Genomic DNA, 21,909 nt, shown 5'->3' on the forward strand with positions numbered 1-21,909 from the left:
TGGGCGAACCAAACCAGACCCAAGCAACTTGATGGTGATGGAGATCGGGGTTCGAGTTGAATGAGGACGGAGAGGGCAGTGGGTTTCATCATAAAAAGGAAGGAGAGACGGGTTAACACAGGCTTATGGGACAGGTTAATTGCTTTAAATTATCGATAGGTGGCCTCACACACATCATAAGGAGGCCCTGCCCTGCAAAAATTCTCAATACACTTACACCACCTCAAACCTTTTCCATACATATAACAATATATTTGAACAAAAGAGCAATCAATAAAATAATACAAAAAAAATTCCTCATTTTTCTTAAAAGAGAATAACTCACCTCATGCTTTGTGTCTCGGTACAGCCCCCGGGCCATTTCTGACTGCGGGCTGAACTCTGTTCCAGATAAACACAAAAAATTAGATCTACCCCAACAGGTATTGAAACTATGCAAATAGAAGAGGTTGGAAAGAAGGTAAGCAGGTAAGTATGTGGAGCAGGCTCAATAAATGTGAAACAAAGGAGTGATGGATGATCAAAACTCACATCGTATTCTGTCAAATAGTCAACTCTTTATTTGTCATGAGGACACCAACTTGTATTCTTCAAAAGTATGCAAATGCATAGTATAACACCATGATGTAGACAGAATTACAGGAACTTATCTTAAACAATGGTGTAAAATCAATGTTGTATGTTCCAATCTACCAAATAAAACATGCTTGACAATGCAGCACCGCTACAAGCCAAAAAGCTAGACGTTCAGTGCAAAAAGTTCAATGAACTATGTAGCCACAAATAAAATAAGTGTTGGACATCTAATGAATGGGATATAAAACAGTGAGTCTCAGCTTGTGGTTAAAAAAAAATAAAAACCTCATTAATGTTTTTGTTTCGCCTGCGACTAAACTTTGTCAACGTCTTCGGCTTCACAATCAGGCATGAGTTATCCTGAGCAGACAACATTTCTGAACTGGCTTTAAAAAGCAGATGCAGTCGAGGCATGCAATGTCAGACCAGGTCTTTCTTCAAATTTTCATAATGGACAAGTACAAGGTATGTGTCACATGTAAAAAATAAACGACTCATTTCTCGCCAACCTTGCATTCCTCAGCTAATTTAAGGTTATATAACTCTGGAAGATGGAGTCAGCATTGCCATAATAACCTACATCAACGTGTCAGGAAGATGGAGGTTATGTTTCATCTTTGTCTGTCTGTTTGTTCGTCTGTCTGTGAACAGGATATCTCAAAAAGTTGTGCATGGATTTGGATGAAATTTGGTGGAGAGGTTGGGTGTGCAACACGGACGAATTGATTCAATTTTGGTGAAGATTTGAATCCGAATCCGGATGAGAATTATTTATTTTCTTAAATGGGGCCAAAATTGATGCAGAGCACACCATCTCAAAAAGTTATGAATGGATTACGACAAAACTTGGTGGATGAGTTGGGTAGGTGACAAGAACAATCTGATTAGATTTTGGTTTGGGTTCAGATGCAGATCTGACCTATCAGTGGGATACAAAATGTAAACTGTTCAACCTGGCGGAGGTATGCACCCTACCAAGTGCCATTCTACTTATATTTAGGGTGGAGTTGAGGCCTTCTGGACTTCTTGTCAGGTTATGAAATCCAAGCTTAAAAGTATGAAGAATTTGTATTCTGAGTTTCTGGAAACAAAGTTCACATCAGCAAAATGTACACATCATTATTGGATTTTCATAAAAAGCAGCTGTCTTACAAATGACCTTCAGGGAGTTGTCAATCTGCCTTTAATGCCTGATCTGGTCTATATAAGGTGCTAGTGGACACTCTGTGGTTGCTTCAATGTGGGATAGGCGTTAAAATTCTGCCTATAAATGGCAGTTACCCACATCCCTCAAGCCTGAAAGTTGATTAACCTTACCTCCATAGAAGAGAATGGCATTATGAAGAAGTAGCTGAGTGTCTCCTTGAAACTCCTCAATAGTTTTGTATAAGCAATCCTCCACGTTCTGTGCAGTACAAACAAATGTGAACTGGTTATAAGGAGATACAGTAGTCTCAAACTACAGTACTTGAGGGCTCATAAAAATCAGGAGGATGAAGTAAATAAATAGCTTAGGTTTGAGAGGAACAGTTGAGAAATTCAGAATAAATAAAGAAATAAAGAAATCAGCATATCATGCGTGTGGCAATCCCATACATTTGCATTCTCTTCTGTAGGGCGGTCCAAAAAAAAAAAAGAAAAAGGAAAAGCCAATTACATGGAGTACATAAATTCAACACCGCATAATTTATCAAGCGAATTCAGTAAAAATGTCAAATTAGCGATTGATAATATGCCATGCAATCAAGTGGTCAATTGTAATTTGGTGATTAAAAATAGCAAGTTTTTTTTCTGTTATTTTATTTCTCTATTTTTGCAGAAAATCGTGATTGGTGGGTTTTTGTTTTTGACTACCCTGGATGCTAACCAGGAAAGCTTTGCAAACAAAACTGAGAGTGAAGTCGATGGCACGCCATCGCAAATCCCCCATGCTTCCCACCTAAAGCAGAGTTGAAAGATGGCAAGTCGTTCCACCAGGAATGTCCCAATACCAAACTGAGTTTAAAAAAAAACAAAAAAAACCCCCTGTGACCTTAAGTACTCACCCCCAGTGGCAGGAACCGGGGGATAAATCCAAAAAGAAAAAAAAATAGTGATACATTTCATGTATCTCCCAATATTGATTGCATATACAAAGTTTCAATTTAAAATGTTTAAAAATGTGTCCGTAAACGCATTTTTTGGTACTTGATCGCTTGACCCTGCCCCAGGGGGGCGGGGGCCAAGAATGATGCTGCTCTTGTACCTTCTTGCCATGTGCTGATCATAACAACAAGTTTGGTGAATTTCCACACAACCGTTTATTAGCAGATCGTGTGACGGACAGACAGACAGACAGAGACAGGGCCGATTACAATATCACCCCCCCCCCATTTTTTTTCAAAAAGTGTGGGGGAGAATTAAGCATTTCCCAACACAACACAAGAGCAAAAACAAACATAATATTGTATACACTCTCTGCCATAAACAGAAAACCAAACATAGAGAATTGATAGTCAAGGAGCAATGGAATGACAATTAATTCCCATGGGTGTTTTTTTGTGAATAAAGCAAACAAGGCCTATAGGCCTAACCCTAACCCGGTCACGAGACCGGGTCTGCTCTTGCTTTTTGCTCAAATTAACGGAGTCAATGTAGTTGTTTTTTTAAAATTACTTTTCGCTGTAAGCACCTTCTTCTTAAAAATGTGTAATCCCAACCACCCCAATCTTTATATATACTAGCGATACCCGTGCACATGCACGGCATAGCAGTACAACATAGCTGGAAGCAGACGACAGACCGTACACGGGGAATGACAAAAATACGCATTGTGCAAAATGCAAGTGGTACTATGGAACGCCAAGACTTCCCAAACATTGTCGGCATGTCCGCTAAATGCCACAGCAATTTCATAGGGATCGTGTGACGGCGAGCCGAGTTTTTAGTGTGCAAGCTTGGTATTATAATAGAGATATCGATATATATGTACATATACATACATACATACATACATACATACACAGTATATTAGCTGCATTTGTGTGGGGGGTTAGATATTCTCAGACCAGACAGAAATGTATTGTTGTGGTTACCAAATTCGCAAACCACCATTCAGGTCCCTTAGGTGAGGTATCTCGGCAAGTATATGTGTAGTTAGGCCCAAACCCGTTGTCTAGTGGGAATACATGTCATTTATGCGTGCTGCGACTCTTCAGGATAGCCGTTTTTCTTTTACTATCTTTATTTTGGACCAACCGCCATGATTACCAGCACAACCACAACATCAACCACCAACCACAACGCCGCTTCACCACAACCGCCACGACCTTCACGTCACACTTCGCAACCGTCGCATCGCCACCGTTCTTGCGCCGCCTGTGGGTACCGGTGTTGGACTCGTGCAGGGCGCGCGCCGAACAGCGTGTACAAAATCACGGATTTTGTGCTTCAAAAACGGATCAAAAACGACACACGCCCACTTTTTGCCGTCCAATCGGTGAGCGAGGGGCGATTTGGCCCCGCCTCCAGGACGATCGATATATGCAAATTTATGGATCAAAAAGCCTTCACGCCCACTTTTTCTCGGGCCAATGGGGAGCGAGGTGAAAGGTCAAAGGGAGGGGGTCAAAGGCGAAGCTACGGGGGGATAAAAGGACCGTGTTCGTCAGTCAGAGGAGAGTCGGAGAGTCCAGAGGCGGAGAGGCGGAGAGTAGGAGAGTCGGAAACAGAGAGTCAAGACTTCGCGGGTGGTGGAGCTGCTCGTCGTGTGCGTTGGAGTCGGAACGGAGGGGACGAGCTGTGGAAAGGCGGCGACACCAGACGAGGGGGTGCTCGCGTCGTGCAGGGAGCTGCACCCGAGGGAGGCCGACAGCGCGACCTGGCCGAGGTGGAGACGCTCGTCGCGGGATAATAAAGATCCTCTATACCCCGAGCATCAGCAACCCCCTCCTGTTTCCCCCCGCGCTGAGATAGTGCGACCAAGGGGGCCCCTTTCCCACCCCCTACCAGACACTGTCCGCGAGGCCCGCGGAGTTGAGGCGCCATCGCCGCTCCGCGTCTCATCACCAGACGGGTAGGCCGACCCGGTCTCGGCCTCAGGCCGCCTCATCCTTGAGGGTATTTCTTTTCCTTGGTTTTGGGTATGTGTTGTCGGCGCCGTCTGTGAAGTAGAATTGTATAAGTGTTGCCGTGTGCTCGGTAGTCGGTATTAGCTCTGCATTGTGTTTTCGCTTTTACATTTGCTTTTTGTGTAAATTGCATTGTGTCTTTTCTGTGTGCTTTTGGTGGAATTGAATGGGTGCTTCCCGTGTGCCGCGAATAAATGTGCTTTATTGTTGAACTGTTTCCCGCTTCGCTTCGTCATTTCTCCCATTGAATCCTCATCTTGCTTCACGTAAAGGGTTGGTAGTGGGCTGAATACGCCCGATAATTAATCGAACCGTCGAGGTCGACGATAACACCGCTCGGTTATTCTGATAGTACGGAACGGGTCGCTTAAGTGGCCCGTGTCCGAAGTCGACCTGCGGCGAGGTGCGATCGCCCGGTCTACCCTCCGCGTGGGTACTTAGGTAGGTCGAATTTGGCGAGCAACCCTACCCCACGCGGGGGCTGATTGGCTCGATCGCGGTGAGACTGAAAGGTCCACCAGTGACTGGTTCCCGGCGTTAGTCCGAGAGGGTCACGACTGGATTGTCCGTCCGGTGGGCGACGTGCCGCGATTCGAGTTACGTGGCCGTCAGCACGCCGGCGGGCGCGAATACCGCAACCGTATTAAACTGCATGGTCCGTGTATGATTGGTGAGCCCATCTTGATGTAATAATTTGGGACACGGCAGCTTAAGGAATGTTTTGTTTGCATGTGCACCATACAGGGGATGGTGCATGGTAATAATCAGTTAGGGATTATAGTTAAGGAAATAGTGTGTATAAACCCCGATGTAAACCTCAAATTGGCGACACCAGGAGACTTGGCAAGAGAAGAAGAGAGGACAGAGCTACGAACGCCTCCCAAAGGGCGGAGTCTGGACAACACAACGGAGAAAAGGAGCTCTGAAGAGAACAGCAACTGAGGAGAACGAGTGCTGAGGGAGGAGAGCTCTGAGATCGTTGTTTGCCTGCCTTAGTGCGGAGCCTGTTCATCGTCCTGCTAATCATCTCTTCACCCGCGCATGGCTGTTCCACACACATCCTTCCACCCGCGACCACCAGAGCCGAGTCCCCCAGTTTTGTCCCTTTCTAGTCTGTGATCGAGTCTGGAGTGAGACACCTTAGTTTCTTTACAATAATTTTTACCTCACTGCATACAATTTGTATGCCTGGTGTTGGCTTAATGGTTAGGGTGGTGGGCTTTGGATGCTAGGATCCTGAGTTCAAATGCCACTCAGCTGTTGAATTAATAGCTGGTGGGGTTAACTTGGCCTGTCATCCTTCCGAGGTCGGTAAAATGAGTGCCAGCATGCTGGTATACTGTGTCGGAGTGGCGACCCGTCCAGGACTGTGCCCAATTGGAGACTGCTGAGGCAGCACCAATGCTCTGCACAGAGTATGGTCCCAATGGATGGATACAATTTGTTATTAATTGTATTTCTTTCCTTCCCATCCCAACCCAGCAACATCTCCTCACGATCACCATCCCTGATTCTTTTTATTTGTTTATGGTTCGGGAATAAACCCGCTGGTTTTAAAAGAGCTAAATTTCTCGTTTTTCTCCTCATGACCTGCGTGCGCATTGTCCGCCATTAATTTGGAATTTCATCTGAGAGAGTAACTCACGTTTTTTTGAAAGTCAATTGTAATATCACAGTTACATTTAAGCATGGTACAAAAAAAAAATTGGAAACTGGAAAAGTTTTATTTTTGCTCTACATATTATGTCATCATTCATCATGTGCTGGTCATATCCACTTAGCACAAAACAAATATGCAGGAAACAGTTGATGGATTTTTGTACATTAAATAATCATAAATTATTGAAGTAATCAACACCAGTTGCATTAATGCGAATTACAAGAAACCACAATAAAAGTTGAAAAATCATGAATATGTGACATTAGTTTTAATCTGCTTGTACCCTTGCTTGGAAGTCTATGAGTGGTTTCAGGATGGTGCCAAGGAAGCAACTTTCAACAGAACAGTGTGTGAAGATCCAAATTCTGCGAGAAGAAGGGCACACTAATGAAGACAATAGCAGAAAAGCTGAAGATCTCCTACAACGGTGTGAGGTACACTTTGCAACGCATGAAAGAAACAAGACAAGAAAATGTCAGGAAGACCAAGAAGAACCTCCTCAAGGCAATTCAAGCACTTGAAGTTGCTCAGCCGACATGAGAAAAAAAAAATCAACTCAGCAGTTGACAAATGAAATGAGAGCAGGCCTGAACATGAACATCTCATCCAGGACTGTGTACAGAAGGCTGATTGCAGCAGGTTTCCATGACAGAGCTGCAGCAAAGAAACCACTGCTCAGACCACAGAACAAGGTGAAAAGACTGAAATTTGCAAGATAATACCAAGATTGGGCGACGGAACAATGGGATCAGGTACTCTGGTCTGATGAATGGAAGTGTGAACTTTTTGGATCAGATACACCAGTTCGTACGCTGAAGACTTGGAGAATGTGATGACACGCAATATTGTAAAACACGGGGAGGCTCTGAGACTGGCTGGGATTGTATCTCAGCTTTTGGTGTAGGAAAACATGTTAAAATCAATGGGACATGAACAAATGAGAAGTGCAAGCAGATACTGCATCACCATGCAGTTGCTCATGGATATTGTTTAATTGGAAGACAATTCATTTTCCAACAAGATAATAATCCAAATCACACTTCCAACATAGTTAAACAGTATTTGGAGAACAATTTTACAGCTGGTGTGCTCCAAGTGTAAGAATGGCCACCCCAGAGTACGGATACACGAGTCCCATCGAGGCCATATGGGATTACTTGGAAACTTGACGACGTAGATTGTTTCAGAACAAGAGGGTCCCAAGTCCCAACTAACCTTATAGAACTGTGGAATGTACTTCAGGATATTTGGCACAATATTCCTTTAAGAGTGCTTCAATCATATACAGAAAGCATGGGTAAAAGAGTGATGGTACTCAAGAAGGCAAAGGACGGACACACAAAGTATTGACCGATACTATAAAATTAACTTTTATAGGATGACGGATCTGATAAAATGAATTTTCATAGCATCGGTTTCTTTCACACACATTTATAAAGGCTGTTAATTCACAATAATGCACACACATGACTCTCATCACTGATAATTTGATTAATTTACCCTGAAGTATGGATATTAATGGAGTAACACAAATTTTTGCACAATACTCTATATGCATGCATACATCGATGGCAAAAATATGTTTTTGGGTATCAGACCCCATGAGGGACCAAAACGATTTTCATGTTACTGCGTTCAATATCAGCTATTATGATTCCCCAAGGTTCAGCCAAATGAAGCTGAACCTGCTTGAGAAACACATGTGAAGGCAAAAGGGTGAGAGGACATTTCTTTACAAAAATAAATGGTTTATTAAAAGGAATATGGGAAGGGAGATAATATGCTAATAATAAATAACTGGAACAGACCAGACACTCAAAAGGAAAAAAATAAAAATAAAAAAGTCTGGAGACGGCAATGGTTCACGAGAGGTATTTGACGATGTACATTGTTTCAGAAGTCAAGGATGAGACAATGTGATAATGTTTGACCAAGTTATAAAATGATCAACATGATGTGGTATGAGTGACAGGTTATTAGCTGCAAAATGTCGAAAACCCGGTTTCGTTCAACAACTTTCAAAATTTGACCTTTGCATAACCTTAAAAGGACACAAAACAATGTTGTGGACATTAAAATAAGGAAACAGGATACATGCTATAGCTTATTGGAGTTAGTTCGTCGAAGAAGGTCGAAAACCCGGTTCGATTCCCACAACTTTGAAAATTTGACCTTTGTGAACTTTAAAGGTCAAAGGTCAAGGATTATGACCTTTGGTGCAAAACTTCCTCTGGAACATTCCAGGAACAATATAACGTCATATAGGCTATATGGCATTTCACACTCCTCGGATTATCCATACTTTGATGAAATCAGCGTAAAAACAAACTTGAAGGGGGCGCCACGGGCAAGGTGTTCGAGATAGAGCAAAATGGTTTCAAGACTTTAGGTGGGGAATGACCTCAAGATTATGCATAAAAAATATTGTCATCCAAGCTCTCAAAGTTTGGGCGGTCGTATGACTTTTATGTCAAAATTCGCAATTTTCTAAGTTTGTGACCTTGTGACCTTGACCTTAGGACGAAAATGAAAAATCGAGCTCCATGGGGCTATGCAGGTGCCATTGGGCTAACCAAATGCCGAAACCCCTGCCAGATTCGACAAACCCCCTTGGATAAGATGCAAATTGAAATCGGCTACACGTTTTTTGGGCGTGGCTCCACCCATAATGGGTACACCACGCCCATTCTCAGGAAAACATAACCAGATCATGATATAATCCTCCCACCAAAATTTTATCAGGATCGGATCAAAACCCACAGAGCTATGCTCGGGACAGACAGACAGACACACACCAAAAACGAATACAGTGGTCACTAGCTATTGCAAGGGGAACCTAAGCGACACAGTCACACGGTCCATATTATTCTTAACACAATCTACCTCTGGACCTCCCTCTACTCCAAAGTAACAACATGTGTGTGTATATATATATATATATATATATATATATATATATATATATATATATATATATATATATATATATATATATATATATATATATATATATATATACATATATATATACATACATATATACATATACACACACAAACACACATACATATATGAAGGAATAAATGGATAAATTCAAAAGACACTTAAAATAAATGCATTTAATTGGAGAGACAGATAGAATATCTACGTCATATATGCATTACAATTGGCCAGTCAGCCACAGAGCACAACATCTTACAAAGAGTCTGGATAGCCCCCTTGATCCTGCTGCACACCTTCTGAATGATGTGCAGGTCCATAGGTGTGTGCACCAGACGACGATACAAGTGAAAACCACTCTCGTTCGCTCGTCTCCACACATCCAAAGACTAAAAGCAAGAAGACACAGGGTTGAGAAAGATAATAATGCAAAAACATGTTTTGCAGAAGTCTTTCAAACAAATAATCAACACCACTGATTGCACCATAACCTGCAATGGCTTGCCAAACGTTAATCTGCATACATCACTCATTAAACCCCAACGACTCAAAAAACAACATCACATACAAATCAGTTATTTACTGTCGTTCTGCTTTACCTCAAAATGTGCCCTCTTTGCAGGTCGTCGACTAAACACATACCTCCGTGTGGTCAGACACGGGGGAGCCGGGGGTAGGGGGGCAAGAGGGGGACTTCACAATCCCCCTCCCACTCCGAAAGGATACACTATAACTAGAATACACAACCGAAATTACATTTACAGTAGTAAAAATAAACAAATATTGTCTCAGGAAAAAAAAAGCCCTTTACCTTTTCCTTCATACGTTGCACCACAAAGCGGAGGTAAGTGCAGAGCTCCTGCTTGGGCCACACACGCTTCTTTTGTACCTGAACACATGCAAGTTATGTATTTTTTTAGAAATCAACAAAAGGTTTCCACATAACTCCCAAAGTCAAAAACGATCATCTTGCTGTTGCACAAGTTTAGACAATTCGGGTAGTAGAATTCATCCAGATGGATGGGAAGCATTTCACTGGATATAGTTTCTCCTTGAAGTGGTGTTCAACTTCACTGTTAAATAATCTGCACTAATGTTCTCGGGAGGTAATGTCACGCTACACCTTCTGTCCATTCATCTGTCTGTCTCCATTAAAATGGTGTTCGAAATCAATGATAGGAATTTCATGAAAGCTTCTTTGAAGTGGTAAATCAAGTTGTGCCCCAACTCACATCGATCTAATAAATAAGATTAATCCGCTATCTGTCTGCATTTTTTGCAAGGACCGCTGGACTAGACAACCACCAAATTTGGCACACAGCCCAAGTGTGATCCAGGGTTTATCCTCAGGGTATTCCATCCACCACCTGAGCCTTTAAAGATCACTTTTCTGGCTTTTTCATTTGTATGCAATGTCATTGGTTAACAGATATCACGTGACATATAACACGGCCAAAAGCCACCACACCTATCTAGTCGAGCAGTGTTTTCCACCCATTGGCTTACTGCACAGCTGGCCTGACTCCACGCAAAATTGGAGCCTAACTAAATCAAATAAATAATATTGTCGTGTCCAGGGGGGTTTAGCCCCCACTTGGACGGATGGCCAAATAATTCTCCCTTGGAGACTTACAGCCAAGACAGTCAGAGATCAACGCACGTCAGGAAGAAATGGCGGTAAAGGACGGAGGCACATGGGTTGTACTCAACCCACAACAGATACACAAACACAAGCAAATTAAATCAAACAAATAATAATTTTAATAACAGTAATCAAATGTGTACAATGACAATACTTCAGATTATAATAATGAAAGAAAAACGTGAGGTAAACTAAATTGAAATCTAATTGAGGCACCTCCACACACAGACTTAAATACATACAAGGGGAACACTAAATGAAAGAAAAGCAAATCCTCCCTTTATTCTGGCACTTAGCTTGGTCCAGAGATGGTCTTTATGGAACGTGGGATCGAGGCTCTTCGTCATGCACATGCAAATGCGCCCTCAAAAATGGCGCTCGGCCGCTCTCTCGCAGTGAGACGAACGTGTCAGACAATTCGTGAGCGGGATTCAACACCAAGGCTCAAAGACCCCATGCAGCTTTCTCGTGCATCGATCGTCCTCACCGACCCGCTGCTTTTCAGAATGGCTGCCGTCCCCTTCGGCGACATACGCGAGGCTCGGGGTCCGTTCCTCACGACCCAGCCAAGAGCCAAAGGCCAGCGTCTTGCTTCATCACGCGAGACAAAATAGCCTCAGCACGAATACGATAAATCGTGCCGCCTTCTTCATGCGTCGAAGGAAAGCCATTTTGTCGTGCCCTGATCTTTCACACCATCTCCTGGCAACGTTCGTCTCTCGACGGCGTGCGTCCTTTACTCCACACTCAACCCGTCTTCACGCTGACCTCGTGCGTGTGCTCCCAATCTCTCACGATTCCTGCGCAACCAACCCTTCTTCTTCGCCACGCCAAACCAAACTCCGCCTCCAGGGTGTGGACTGTTCACACGAAATCCAGGAAGGCGGGGCCTCTGCCCCGTCCACACGTTTTGCTTGTTGGTTATCGTGGTTTTGGTTATAAAAACGCAACTCCTTCTTGGTTGGCTAGGAAATGTAAAAACCCAGGAATAGTTCACAGGGGGAAATTACATACTGGGGGACATTGTCCTGAATCCCTATGTAATTAACACCGCTCCCCCCCCCCCCCCCGGTGTGGTGACACGTAACACTTACGCTCACAGTTTCCCTACTTAACTACATCGACAAGTCTCCTTCACGTACACAGGCCGAGCAACTCTATTCAATCCTAACTTTCCTATGAAATTCCTCCATCTACCCCACAAACATAATATTAATCAGATGTCTGTGTCTGTCTGTCTGTCTGTTCGCGTTTTTTTTTAAAAGACTGCTGGGCCGACAACCACCAAATTTGGCACACAGACCAAGTCCAACCCAGGGGTTGTCCTAAGTATATTTTCATCCACAACCTCAGCCTTTAAAGACCACAAGGAACCATAAGACCTTTTTATATGTTTGAGAAATTAGAATACATGCTTGAGAGAACACTTTCTCCATGCTTGGGAGATAAGACCCCTTAAGACCCAAAGATCCATAAGACCATTGAATTCATCGAACACAATTAAGACACCTTTTAGCCCCAAATACCCCAAAGACCCTTTGGACCCCAAAGACGGTTAAAATCCCGAAGACTCTTGAAGACCCCTAAGACACCGTAGACCCTTAAGTCTTTTGAAGACCCTCAATACCCCTAAGATCCCTTAGAGCCATAAGACCTCAAAGACCCTTAAGAACTGTAAGACCCCAAAGACCCTAAAGACCTCAATGACCTGTAAGACCCTTAAGATCTTAAAGATCCTTAAGACCTCATACATTTAAGACCCCGAGACTCTTGAAGACCCTTAAGACCCCTTTACCTACTTGTGTTCCCTTAAGACCCCTTTACCACCTGGTGTTCTGGCTCTCCTGTCCCCTACACAGATCCCCCCACCACCACCTCAGCCCTTCAGTTCTCCTGCCCCCGATCCGCCTGCCCCATTCTCAGCCCTGCCGACTCCCCTGCTTCTCCCACTTCCTTCTATCTCCAAAAAGTAATTATCTCCATAATTTGAGGTTATTCTTCCTGCTTTTTTACAGTTTACAAAGAGTCAAAATCGCAAGTGGTAAACCCGTGAATATTACGGTTTATAAATACGAGTACAAAGAGTAAAATTAATTTCAATTAAAAAAAATGTGGGGGAGGGTGGTTTGGTGAAACCAAAGCTGAATAGAGAGTTTGGTGGAAACCAAAAGAGGGCGTCATGCGAAAAAGTTTGGGAACCAATGGTCGAAATAACGCAGAAATCAAGAAAATGACCAAATATTAAGACCTCAAGAATGAAATGACAAGATCCTAGAAGCTGAAGAGCACCAAAATTGTACCAGTAAAAATTGGAACAATGGGAATGACAAAGAAGAACCTCATAAATATCCTACAAACCATCCCTGGGAACATTACCACAAACAAACGACAGTTGGAGGCTGTCAGTGGCTCAGTGATGATTCTGAAAAGAGCCCTCAGAACAAAACTCTGAGAACAACCCAACTTCACAACTTAGGCCATGAATCACGATCGTTCACAGAAACGAACGTGGATACTTCGAGTCTTGGGAGGGCCATTGTTCCATCTTCTCAAACCCGAATTATTGAGATAATAATCAATGAGACAGACATAGCCACAGACACACACATACACCTAACATGTTCACCAAATTTCGTCCAAATCCATCCATAACTTTTTGAGATATCCTGCTGACCGAAAAAGACAAACAGACAGGGGTAAAAACATAACTTCTGCCTGGAGGTTTAAAAAACAAAAAACATCAAAAATGAGAATGACACTCTTAGACGTCACGACGTCAACAGATATGCTTCCGCCCACCTTATTACATACATCATTACACATACTTGAACCAAGTTTGCTTTAAATCCCTGAAGTCAGATTCAAAATACTAAATTCTTCTGGCTACTAGATCATGCGTCTGATCAGGATGAAATTACAAACATATATTCCACATCACTACTAAATCATAATTCTGAAGTTTCATGTCGATCAAAGAAGCGGCTGAAGATAAATAATTAAGATATTCGTTCAATCCAATATGGCTGTCAGACCATGTGACCTATCAATTATTCGTGAACATCCTGGTATCCCTAAGGCTTTGGAAACACGTGTGGGGTTTCCGCTCGATCTGTCCAGACATTCCGGGGAAGAACATTGTTAAAGGTTTATCCTTCAAAAAAATCACAACTGCCAGACCAAGTGACCCATGACGTCATAGGTGGAGAACTTTTTGTTCCTCATGGATAGGTGATCATAACTGCAAAGTTTCACCTCGATCTGTTCAGCTGCTTCTGAGAAGAATATTTTTCAAGGGTTTCATGTTTAAAAAATAATAAAAAAAAGTCTGCCAACCACATAACCGATGATGTTATCAATTTTTTTTTTTTTTACCCAACACAATTAAGCCCTAGATGAGCCTCAAAAATTTTCATACTCATCGGATAAAGCGTTCAACCGATGCAATTATGTCATAACGAAACCACACATGACATCATCAAAAAAAAAAATCACACTTATTTCCGATGGAGAGTACTTGACATGTGCCAAGTTTCAATTCTTTCCATTTTGCAGTTTTGGAGATACAGAGGTCCAAAGTATTTCCTTTTTTACAACATGACTGACACACGGCAGGACCTATGACATCATTATCATCACTGAAGCATTCTACATGAGTAGTCGCACATTTAGTGAAAATTTCGTGTCAATCGGATAAGCGGTTGCAGAGAAAAGAGAGAAAATTAGCACGGATGGACAACCCGAAAACATAATGCCTTTGGCGACTTCATCAGCGGAGGCGAAAAAAAAAGATGCCGGTCACTCGTATGTATCAAAGCCTGTATGCCCAAAATAAGTGGATTAACCACAAACAAGAAAGGATTAATTAAAGCATGACAAAACCTTTTCAGCCCATGAGAGGCTTGCGTTATAACCAGTCAATGACAGCAGGTCTTCTAATAGAGTGTCAGCATGAGCCTTTTGGTATTTGCGCATCACTTTATGATCATGACCCAGACCAGTAAGGCCTTTATGATTTGGCAGCATTCTGTGAATAGGATTCTTGGAAGCTCTTCTGGTCAAACACTGTCAGCAAAAGCTACAAAATGAAACAAGCGAGGAGGTCACAAAAGTAATCAAATTAAATGTTTTGCGTTGAGAACGATAACAAGACAAGATATCTGCGATAAAATCATCGTGCGGCTGTTCATCCATAGCTGATAAAAAGTGCAAGCAACATGGTGACAATTCTGGGTCCCAAAGCTTTTGGTACACTTCTGGGAGCAAGCAGCACTCTATCTTATTGTATCGAAAACCTCTTAAAGTTTGACGAGTCTGTTGACAAATTCGAGCGACAGTTCATCAGCAAGATCAAAGCAAATTACTCCGCAAATACTACTTGTGATGCCACCTATGCATCAACTTGGCTGCCTTCATGCTCCCAGACCTAGTATATTCACACACGCACGGACACACAAAGCAACTTCTTGATAAAAAAAAAATAATTACACAAACACACAACACTTTGGATCGTGACACAACTATAGGTTTTGCAGGTCATACTGGTGATCAACCAGCCCCTGGGGAGAGGAATAGGGAAGGGAGTAGTGACTGACAAAAGCATGCTGGAAAGGGCCCAGGGGGGAGTGGGAGGTGGATTGGGGATGCACCCGAATAGAGAAGAACAAAACCATGGTTAAAATTCTGGATACAGAATTTGCAGATGGCTCTTAATGAGAAATGTCATCAGGCCAAAGAAAATGAGGAAAATGTTTCCAGCCGCTCACATGTAAACAATAAACAAAAGATCCAGAATTACCTTGTTGATCAACATATTATTATTTATCGTTTTTGTAACAGAGAAAACGGCACATGATGTTAAATACCATCACAAGGATCAACTTTCTGGTTTTGAGCGCTGGCCTTTGAACTACTTGGTTTCCTATTTTCCCAGGGAGTTAGAAATGCAATACCTGGCAGAAATTACAGGCCCAGTGTGCGTCCGGGTCATGTGGTGCAGTGTTTGGATCGAGGCACTTCGGATGGAACACTCGGGTGCATTCATCACACGGCAACACCTCACCGGAATTCTGGCACTCAAAACAGTACCAATCCTTGTCTTCATCTTCCTCCTGCTGGAATAGCAACTGATTAACGAAAAATCCACAAATTTTGCAGATTTACGATGTCGAAACATGAACACTTTTGTGACCATACATTTTACTGTTATCTGGGTAGTCTATTGCCCACCATTGGCAGAAATTACATGGATAAATACTAATTTTCACCACCTCCTCCCCTGGATTTTCAGTCGTACAACAATCCAAAATGGATGCTGACATAATGCATGAAATTTTGGAGTTGAAACAAAACTGAGGCATGATGTAAATATATTATTTCCTAGCAAATATCACCCATCACTTTGCTGACGGGAATACTGAGAGGGAAGAAAAAAAAACAGAGGGAGAGAGAAAGAGAGGGTGGTGAGGGGGGGGGGAGAGTGAGGAGGTGGAGGGGGAAAGACAGAGGAGGGAGGGGCAGTGACGAGAGGTGGGGGAGCGAGGAAGGTGGGGCGAAGGAAAGACAGCAAGAGATCAGAAGAAGGGAAGGCAGACATGTGGTGAAGCATTGATTACGATTTATACTGTCTCATCAAAATGCTTCTGCAAAGAACAACAATGATGATGGCAACAAAATAATGTCTGAAATTCATTTTCTACTGGTCATATTACAAATACCGCCCAGAGACGAACGCCAGCCCGACGCGTCCGGAGACGACATGAGTGTTAATGAGAGATGTAATTTTGGCTCTGTAATTTTGAAAACACGATGATACTCCATTACTACATTTACACCTCACTATCCGAAAACAAGGACCAACTTCAATCCTGTCATCCGAACTCTATCTTCCTCATATGTGGTGACTTCAATTGTTATGATGCCAGTTGGCTGGGTGTGGGTACCTCTCTCACCTGCCACGGCACTTCAGCAAAAGACTTCTACGACTCATTTGGACTGAACAATCTGTCAGCTTCCCAACCCGGATCTCAACCAACGGTACTCCATCTCTTCTGGATCTGATTTTGACAAATTTCCCTGACAATATCTGCTGTTCTTCATCCGCTCCAATCGGTTCTTCTGACCATGTGCTTGACAAAGTAAACATCTCTGGCTGTTATGAGAGAACCACCTCAGCACCGTCAAGTACAGCATTTCACTTAGGCCGACTGGTAGGGTCTCCAAGCAGCCATGAAACTTCCAGACTGGTCTCCCATCGCTACTTTCTCGAACATCAACTCATCCTGGGAATTCTTTCAAAGAAACTTGCTCTCCCTCATGCACAGATTTATCCCCTCTCGTCTTCAGTTGTCCTACCCTTCCTCCCGCCCATGGTTCACTGAAGCTTGTGGCGAGGAAGTTGTCCTGAAACAACTTGCCTTTGCCTCATGGAAAGCAAACCCAACTGAGGGTAATCTCAGTTCTTTCCATAAAGCTCGGAACAAGTGTGTCGACCCTCAGAGCCAGAAAACATCTTCCGAATCTCAAGTCTGAACTCTCAAACATCTCTCCCTCCTCCAAATCCTGGCAGCGTCTTATCAAATCTGTTTCTAGTGTATATATCCCCCTCCATCCCTCCCTTACCTCAAATGGCCGCACTGCTGATACCGCACGTGAAAAGGCTGAATGCCTAAACTCGGTGTTTGCATCAAAATCTTGTGTCCAAAACCCATCGCTTTCTGTACCCACCTTACCCAGTTGCACCCAACTGTTCCTGGACACTGTGTCCTTTTCCTCTGACAAAGTGGAGAGCTTGCTGTCAAACCTCGACTCAGATTCTGCAACCGGTCCAGACGGCATCAGCCCACCTGTCCCAAAAACCTGCTCCTCTGCTCTTGCTCATCCTCTCTCTGTTCTATTCACCCTCTCATTTGCTCAAAGTCATCTGCCATCTGCTTGGAAATCAGCAAACATTACCACCCTGCATAAAAAGGTGCAAAAACAGATCCCTGCAACTACAGACCAATCAGCCTTCTCCCAATCATCAGCAAGGTTATGGAATCCATCATCGCTTCAGACATTAAATCCTTCCTCTTCTCCAATGGCTTGATTTCCGATCATCAACTTGGTTTCAGAACAGGTCACTCTACTCTGGACATGCTGCTTCTGCTTTCCCAACAATGGATGGAGGTCCTCAATGCCGGACATGAAATCCAAGCCATATCCCTAGACATATCGCGTGCTTTTGACACGGTCTGGCACCCTGCCCTGCTCACTAAACTCTCTTCCTATGGTATCCAAGGCCATCTCCACTTGTGGCTGCTCACAGACTTCCCCTCCTGTTGCAGCCAACGTGTGGCCCTAAATGGAGTTCTCTCATCCCCTCTTCCTGTCCAACCTGGAGTTCCTCAAGGCAGCATTCTGGACCGTGTTCTTTTTCTGGTTTTCATCAATGACCTCTCCGACTCTCTGGAAAAATACTCTTTATCTCTTTGCTGATTACTCCACCCTCTGTCGTAGCATCTGTCATCCCTTAGACCGGCAAGCAGCAGCTTCTTCGCTCTCTGCAGATCTGGGTAAAATCACAAACTGGTCCAACACGTGGAACATGTCTTGCAATCCGGACAAATATCACACACTCACTTTGTCTCTTCGAAAGGACCGTTTAGAACCCCCCCCTCCATCTACTTTCTCAACAATCCACTGGAAGATGTTCTTTCATTCAAACTTCTGGATCTCACTATCTGCCATGATCTTTCCAGGGAAAGCCACATTTCCAACCTGGCACCAAAGCCAGTCGCCGACTGGGAATCCTCCGTCGTGCAAAGTCCTTCCTCTGCCCACCTGAGATCCTGACCACATACAAAGCTTTCGTCCGCAGCCTGATGGAGTACTGCTGTCCCCTCTGGGCAGGTGCTCCTGCCTCCCACCATTCTCGGCTTCATGCTGTGGAAACCAAGGCATTTAGGATCATTGGTATCTTCCGCGGTGAGGCTGTCTTTGGGCCTCTCACTCTCTCACCACAGGCAGGTCGGTGGTCTTTCTATCTTCACCATCTCCTCTCGTCTCGCCCCCCCCACCCACCCGTCCTCCCGCCTCCCCCCCCCATACATTTATGCAGGGCGCTCAAGGTCCGCCAGCAACTCCATTCTGGTAAAACTACCAAAATCACCAATCACTGCTCACTTTCACTCTTTTGTTCCTCTTTTTTCCAACCTTTGGCATAAACTCCCGCACTCTCTTCAATCCCATTCTTCCCTACAAACCTTCAAAAATGCCATTCACCACCACCCTCTTTTCTTCCCCCATTAATCCACCCCAAACCCACCTCCCTCATATTCCCTGCTTTCCTTCCTGAAAGTCTTTGTGGTGTCCATCTCATGTACCCCGTGTTCCTCACCGCATCCCTCTACTTTCCACAGATCTCCTCAAGTCTCTGTTCCCCACTGTTTTGTCCTTCGCTCTACCGCCCCTCTTATCTCAGGCCACCCCTTGCTGTGCGTTGTGTGTTACCTCTCATATGAGCCTTGACAATGTGGACAAAAAATAATAATAATAAAAAAAATGGCAAACAGCTAGGAAATCGGGTGTTATCAAATATATTTTGCTTTGAAACTCACAAAGAGAAACCACGTAACCTTTGTAAATCAGGTACCTCTACCTTGTAGCAAATGCTGACTGTACATCCCGATCGACACACGTACTGTACTGCTATCAAGTGTAGTGAACTCAGCAAGTGGCTTCAGTGCTCAAGTAAGCACTCCAATTAAATGGTTGATAAGTAACGGCTGACCAGGCTGTAGCTGCATACCATGTAGAATCCCTTTAACTTTAAAGCTGTCTTCACCACACATGCAGCAGTTAATGAAATAAAATTAATTTGTTCAAATAATGACTTTATCCACAAAAGAGTTGCTGTTTAACGTAGAACAACCCTGGAGACGTCGCAAAGTTTAATCGCCTGTGAAATAAACATTGCAGATAATCTGCCACGCTGCCTGCTCATCTGGCATGCGTCACGTGGTACATCGCTTCACGGTCCGTGCAAGCACTATAACTTCATTATAAAATGTCCGTTTTTCACCAGATTTGCTTTGATTCCCTGTGGAGCACCTCGCGAAACCTCCGAAAATATAGACGCAGATCTGGCAAACGCTATGGTTAAGCAGTCCCTCTGGGGGACGGGGGCGAGGTCAAGCAGTGAATCATTTAGCTCAATAAAGCTAGTTAATTTTGGCACATTCCTAAATTTTTTGTTCTCTCAATATAATTCTCCAAACAGGAGAAAAATATAAGTTTAATGCTTTGGAAATTTCATATTTTCTTGTGTGTATACGGAGGAGGGAACATAGCCTTGCTTGCTCAAAGTAAATACGTATGTAGGCTTAGTTATAAGACTCGTTATTTCTTGAAATTATCAGATTTCACTCCACATTTCGACATTTCTTTAGTCCGGATAATATCCGATCCTCAAAGCCGAAGCCATTTTTGTTGATATACTTTAATTAGTCCGTGAGTATAGATCGTGGAAAATCGTATCATATAATGCAGGAAATCCCTCCAAGCTCCGAATTTCAAAACTATAGTATTTACAAAAGCGATGTATACGGTGATTTGTAGCAACGATGAACAGGCATTCGATTATATGAGTGAGGAAAGTGTAAAAAAAAAAACGAAAAAAAAAAGCTATCGTTAAGAAATCGTTGCCGCCTGTTTGAAAGAAATCAAAAGTCAAAGCATGGTTGAGCAGGCCAAAAAAAAACATGACGGCTTCAGACCTCATCGAGGTAACCCAGGATACACCTAAAGACCCCAGAGAATGACATTGCCGAGCATGGTGCCTGATAATGGAAATAATGAAATAAGGCCGTTAATTACCTTCAAAAGAGATGATTTAATTAACACAAACATCCAATTTTATGGGTATAGGTTTCAAACTTGAAGCATGATCGAATGTTCTGATTAAAATTGTGAATGCATTTGAAAGCTTCGGTTCCAGTTGAAAAAAACAAAAAACGTTTTTTGAAACTTCTGCCATTTTTAGCTCGCCTGTTCAAAGAACAGAGAGCTATAGCGATACCCCTGGCGGGAGCGTCAGCGTGAAAATGTTAAAGTTTTTGGTGCAAGTTATTTAGAAGCTTGCCATTCATTTAATATGTGTACTTGGATGCTGATATTTGGCATGGAGGTTCCTTTGGGGTATATTATTGATGTAGTGAAGTTGAAATTAAAAAATAATTTCAAATTTTTCACCTGTTTTGAACTTAACTTTTTTGTAGCACATCAACGTTAAAGTTTTTGGTGCAAGTTATTTAGAAGCTTGCCATTCATTTAATATGTGTACTCGGATGCTGATATTTAGCATGGAGGTTCCTCTGGTGTATATTATTGATGCAGTGAAGTTGAAATTTAAAAAATAATTTCAAATTTTTAAAATTTATGACCTGTTTGAACTTAACTTTTTGTAGCACATCAACGTTAAAGTTTTTTTCCTTTCTAATGTTTTTATCTACCACACTATTTTTTACTGATTACAATATACAAATACATATGTTGCTTTAAAATTATTTGGATCAGACTTTACTGCAATGCTTTATAAAAAATATTATTAGACTAGTCTTTTAAAAACGATAAATGTATAAACAAGCGAGCATTGTGTGGCTTTGACACAAACTCTCTGGCTATAGTTCTATTCAACAAGAAGACACAAAATACTACTTATAAAAATGGTACCCTGGGTTAAAACAGCTTGGCAAGGTATTGTGTATTGCACAATTTACTATTCCCACATTTGAGGACAGGTGTGGGAGTAGGGGGTGAGCAGGAAGCCAATAATAAATACAAATATATCAGGGGTGTGGGGGAGAGGGAATAAATACAAATATATCAGGGGTGGGGGAGAGGAGGAAAGGAGGATTAAATATTCAATTGTTAACATATAAAAGTTCCACATATAGTCTCAGTATTTCATTAGCTGTATGAAATAATTCGTTTTTAGATATGCAATT

At 42.8% G+C, this 21,909-nt stretch overlaps 1 protein-coding gene across 4 annotated transcripts in view; it reads right to left on the reverse strand.

Annotated features, from left to right (window-relative positions):
• ZMYND11 (zinc finger MYND-type containing 11) overlaps positions 1–21,909 on the reverse strand; it is an 89,257-nt gene that overhangs the window by 33,213 nt on the left and 34,135 nt on the right. For 2 of the 4 annotated variants that reach the window (XM_085864184.1, XM_085864191.1), the window contains 5 exons: positions 15,877–16,035; positions 10,097–10,174; positions 9,582–9,674; positions 1,894–1,981; positions 326–381 (listed from right to left, as the gene is read on the reverse strand). In XM_085864184.1, the coding sequence (XP_085720310.1) occupies positions 326–381; positions 1,894–1,981; positions 9,582–9,674; positions 10,097–10,174; positions 15,877–16,035 (474 nt within the window). Of the gene's footprint in view, positions 1–325; positions 382–1,893; positions 1,982–9,581; positions 9,675–10,096; positions 10,175–15,876; positions 16,039–21,909 lie in introns of all 4 variants that reach the window. The other 2 variants (XM_085864169.1, XM_085864176.1) reach the window with 1 other exon arrangement.

Source organism: Eptatretus burgeri, chromosome 2 (genome assembly GCF_056783735.1).
Source record: "Eptatretus burgeri isolate ZD-2024b chromosome 2, Ebu_testis_v1, whole genome shotgun sequence".
In the NCBI taxonomy this organism is placed as follows: Eukaryota; Metazoa; Chordata; class Myxini; order Myxiniformes; family Myxinidae; genus Eptatretus; species Eptatretus burgeri.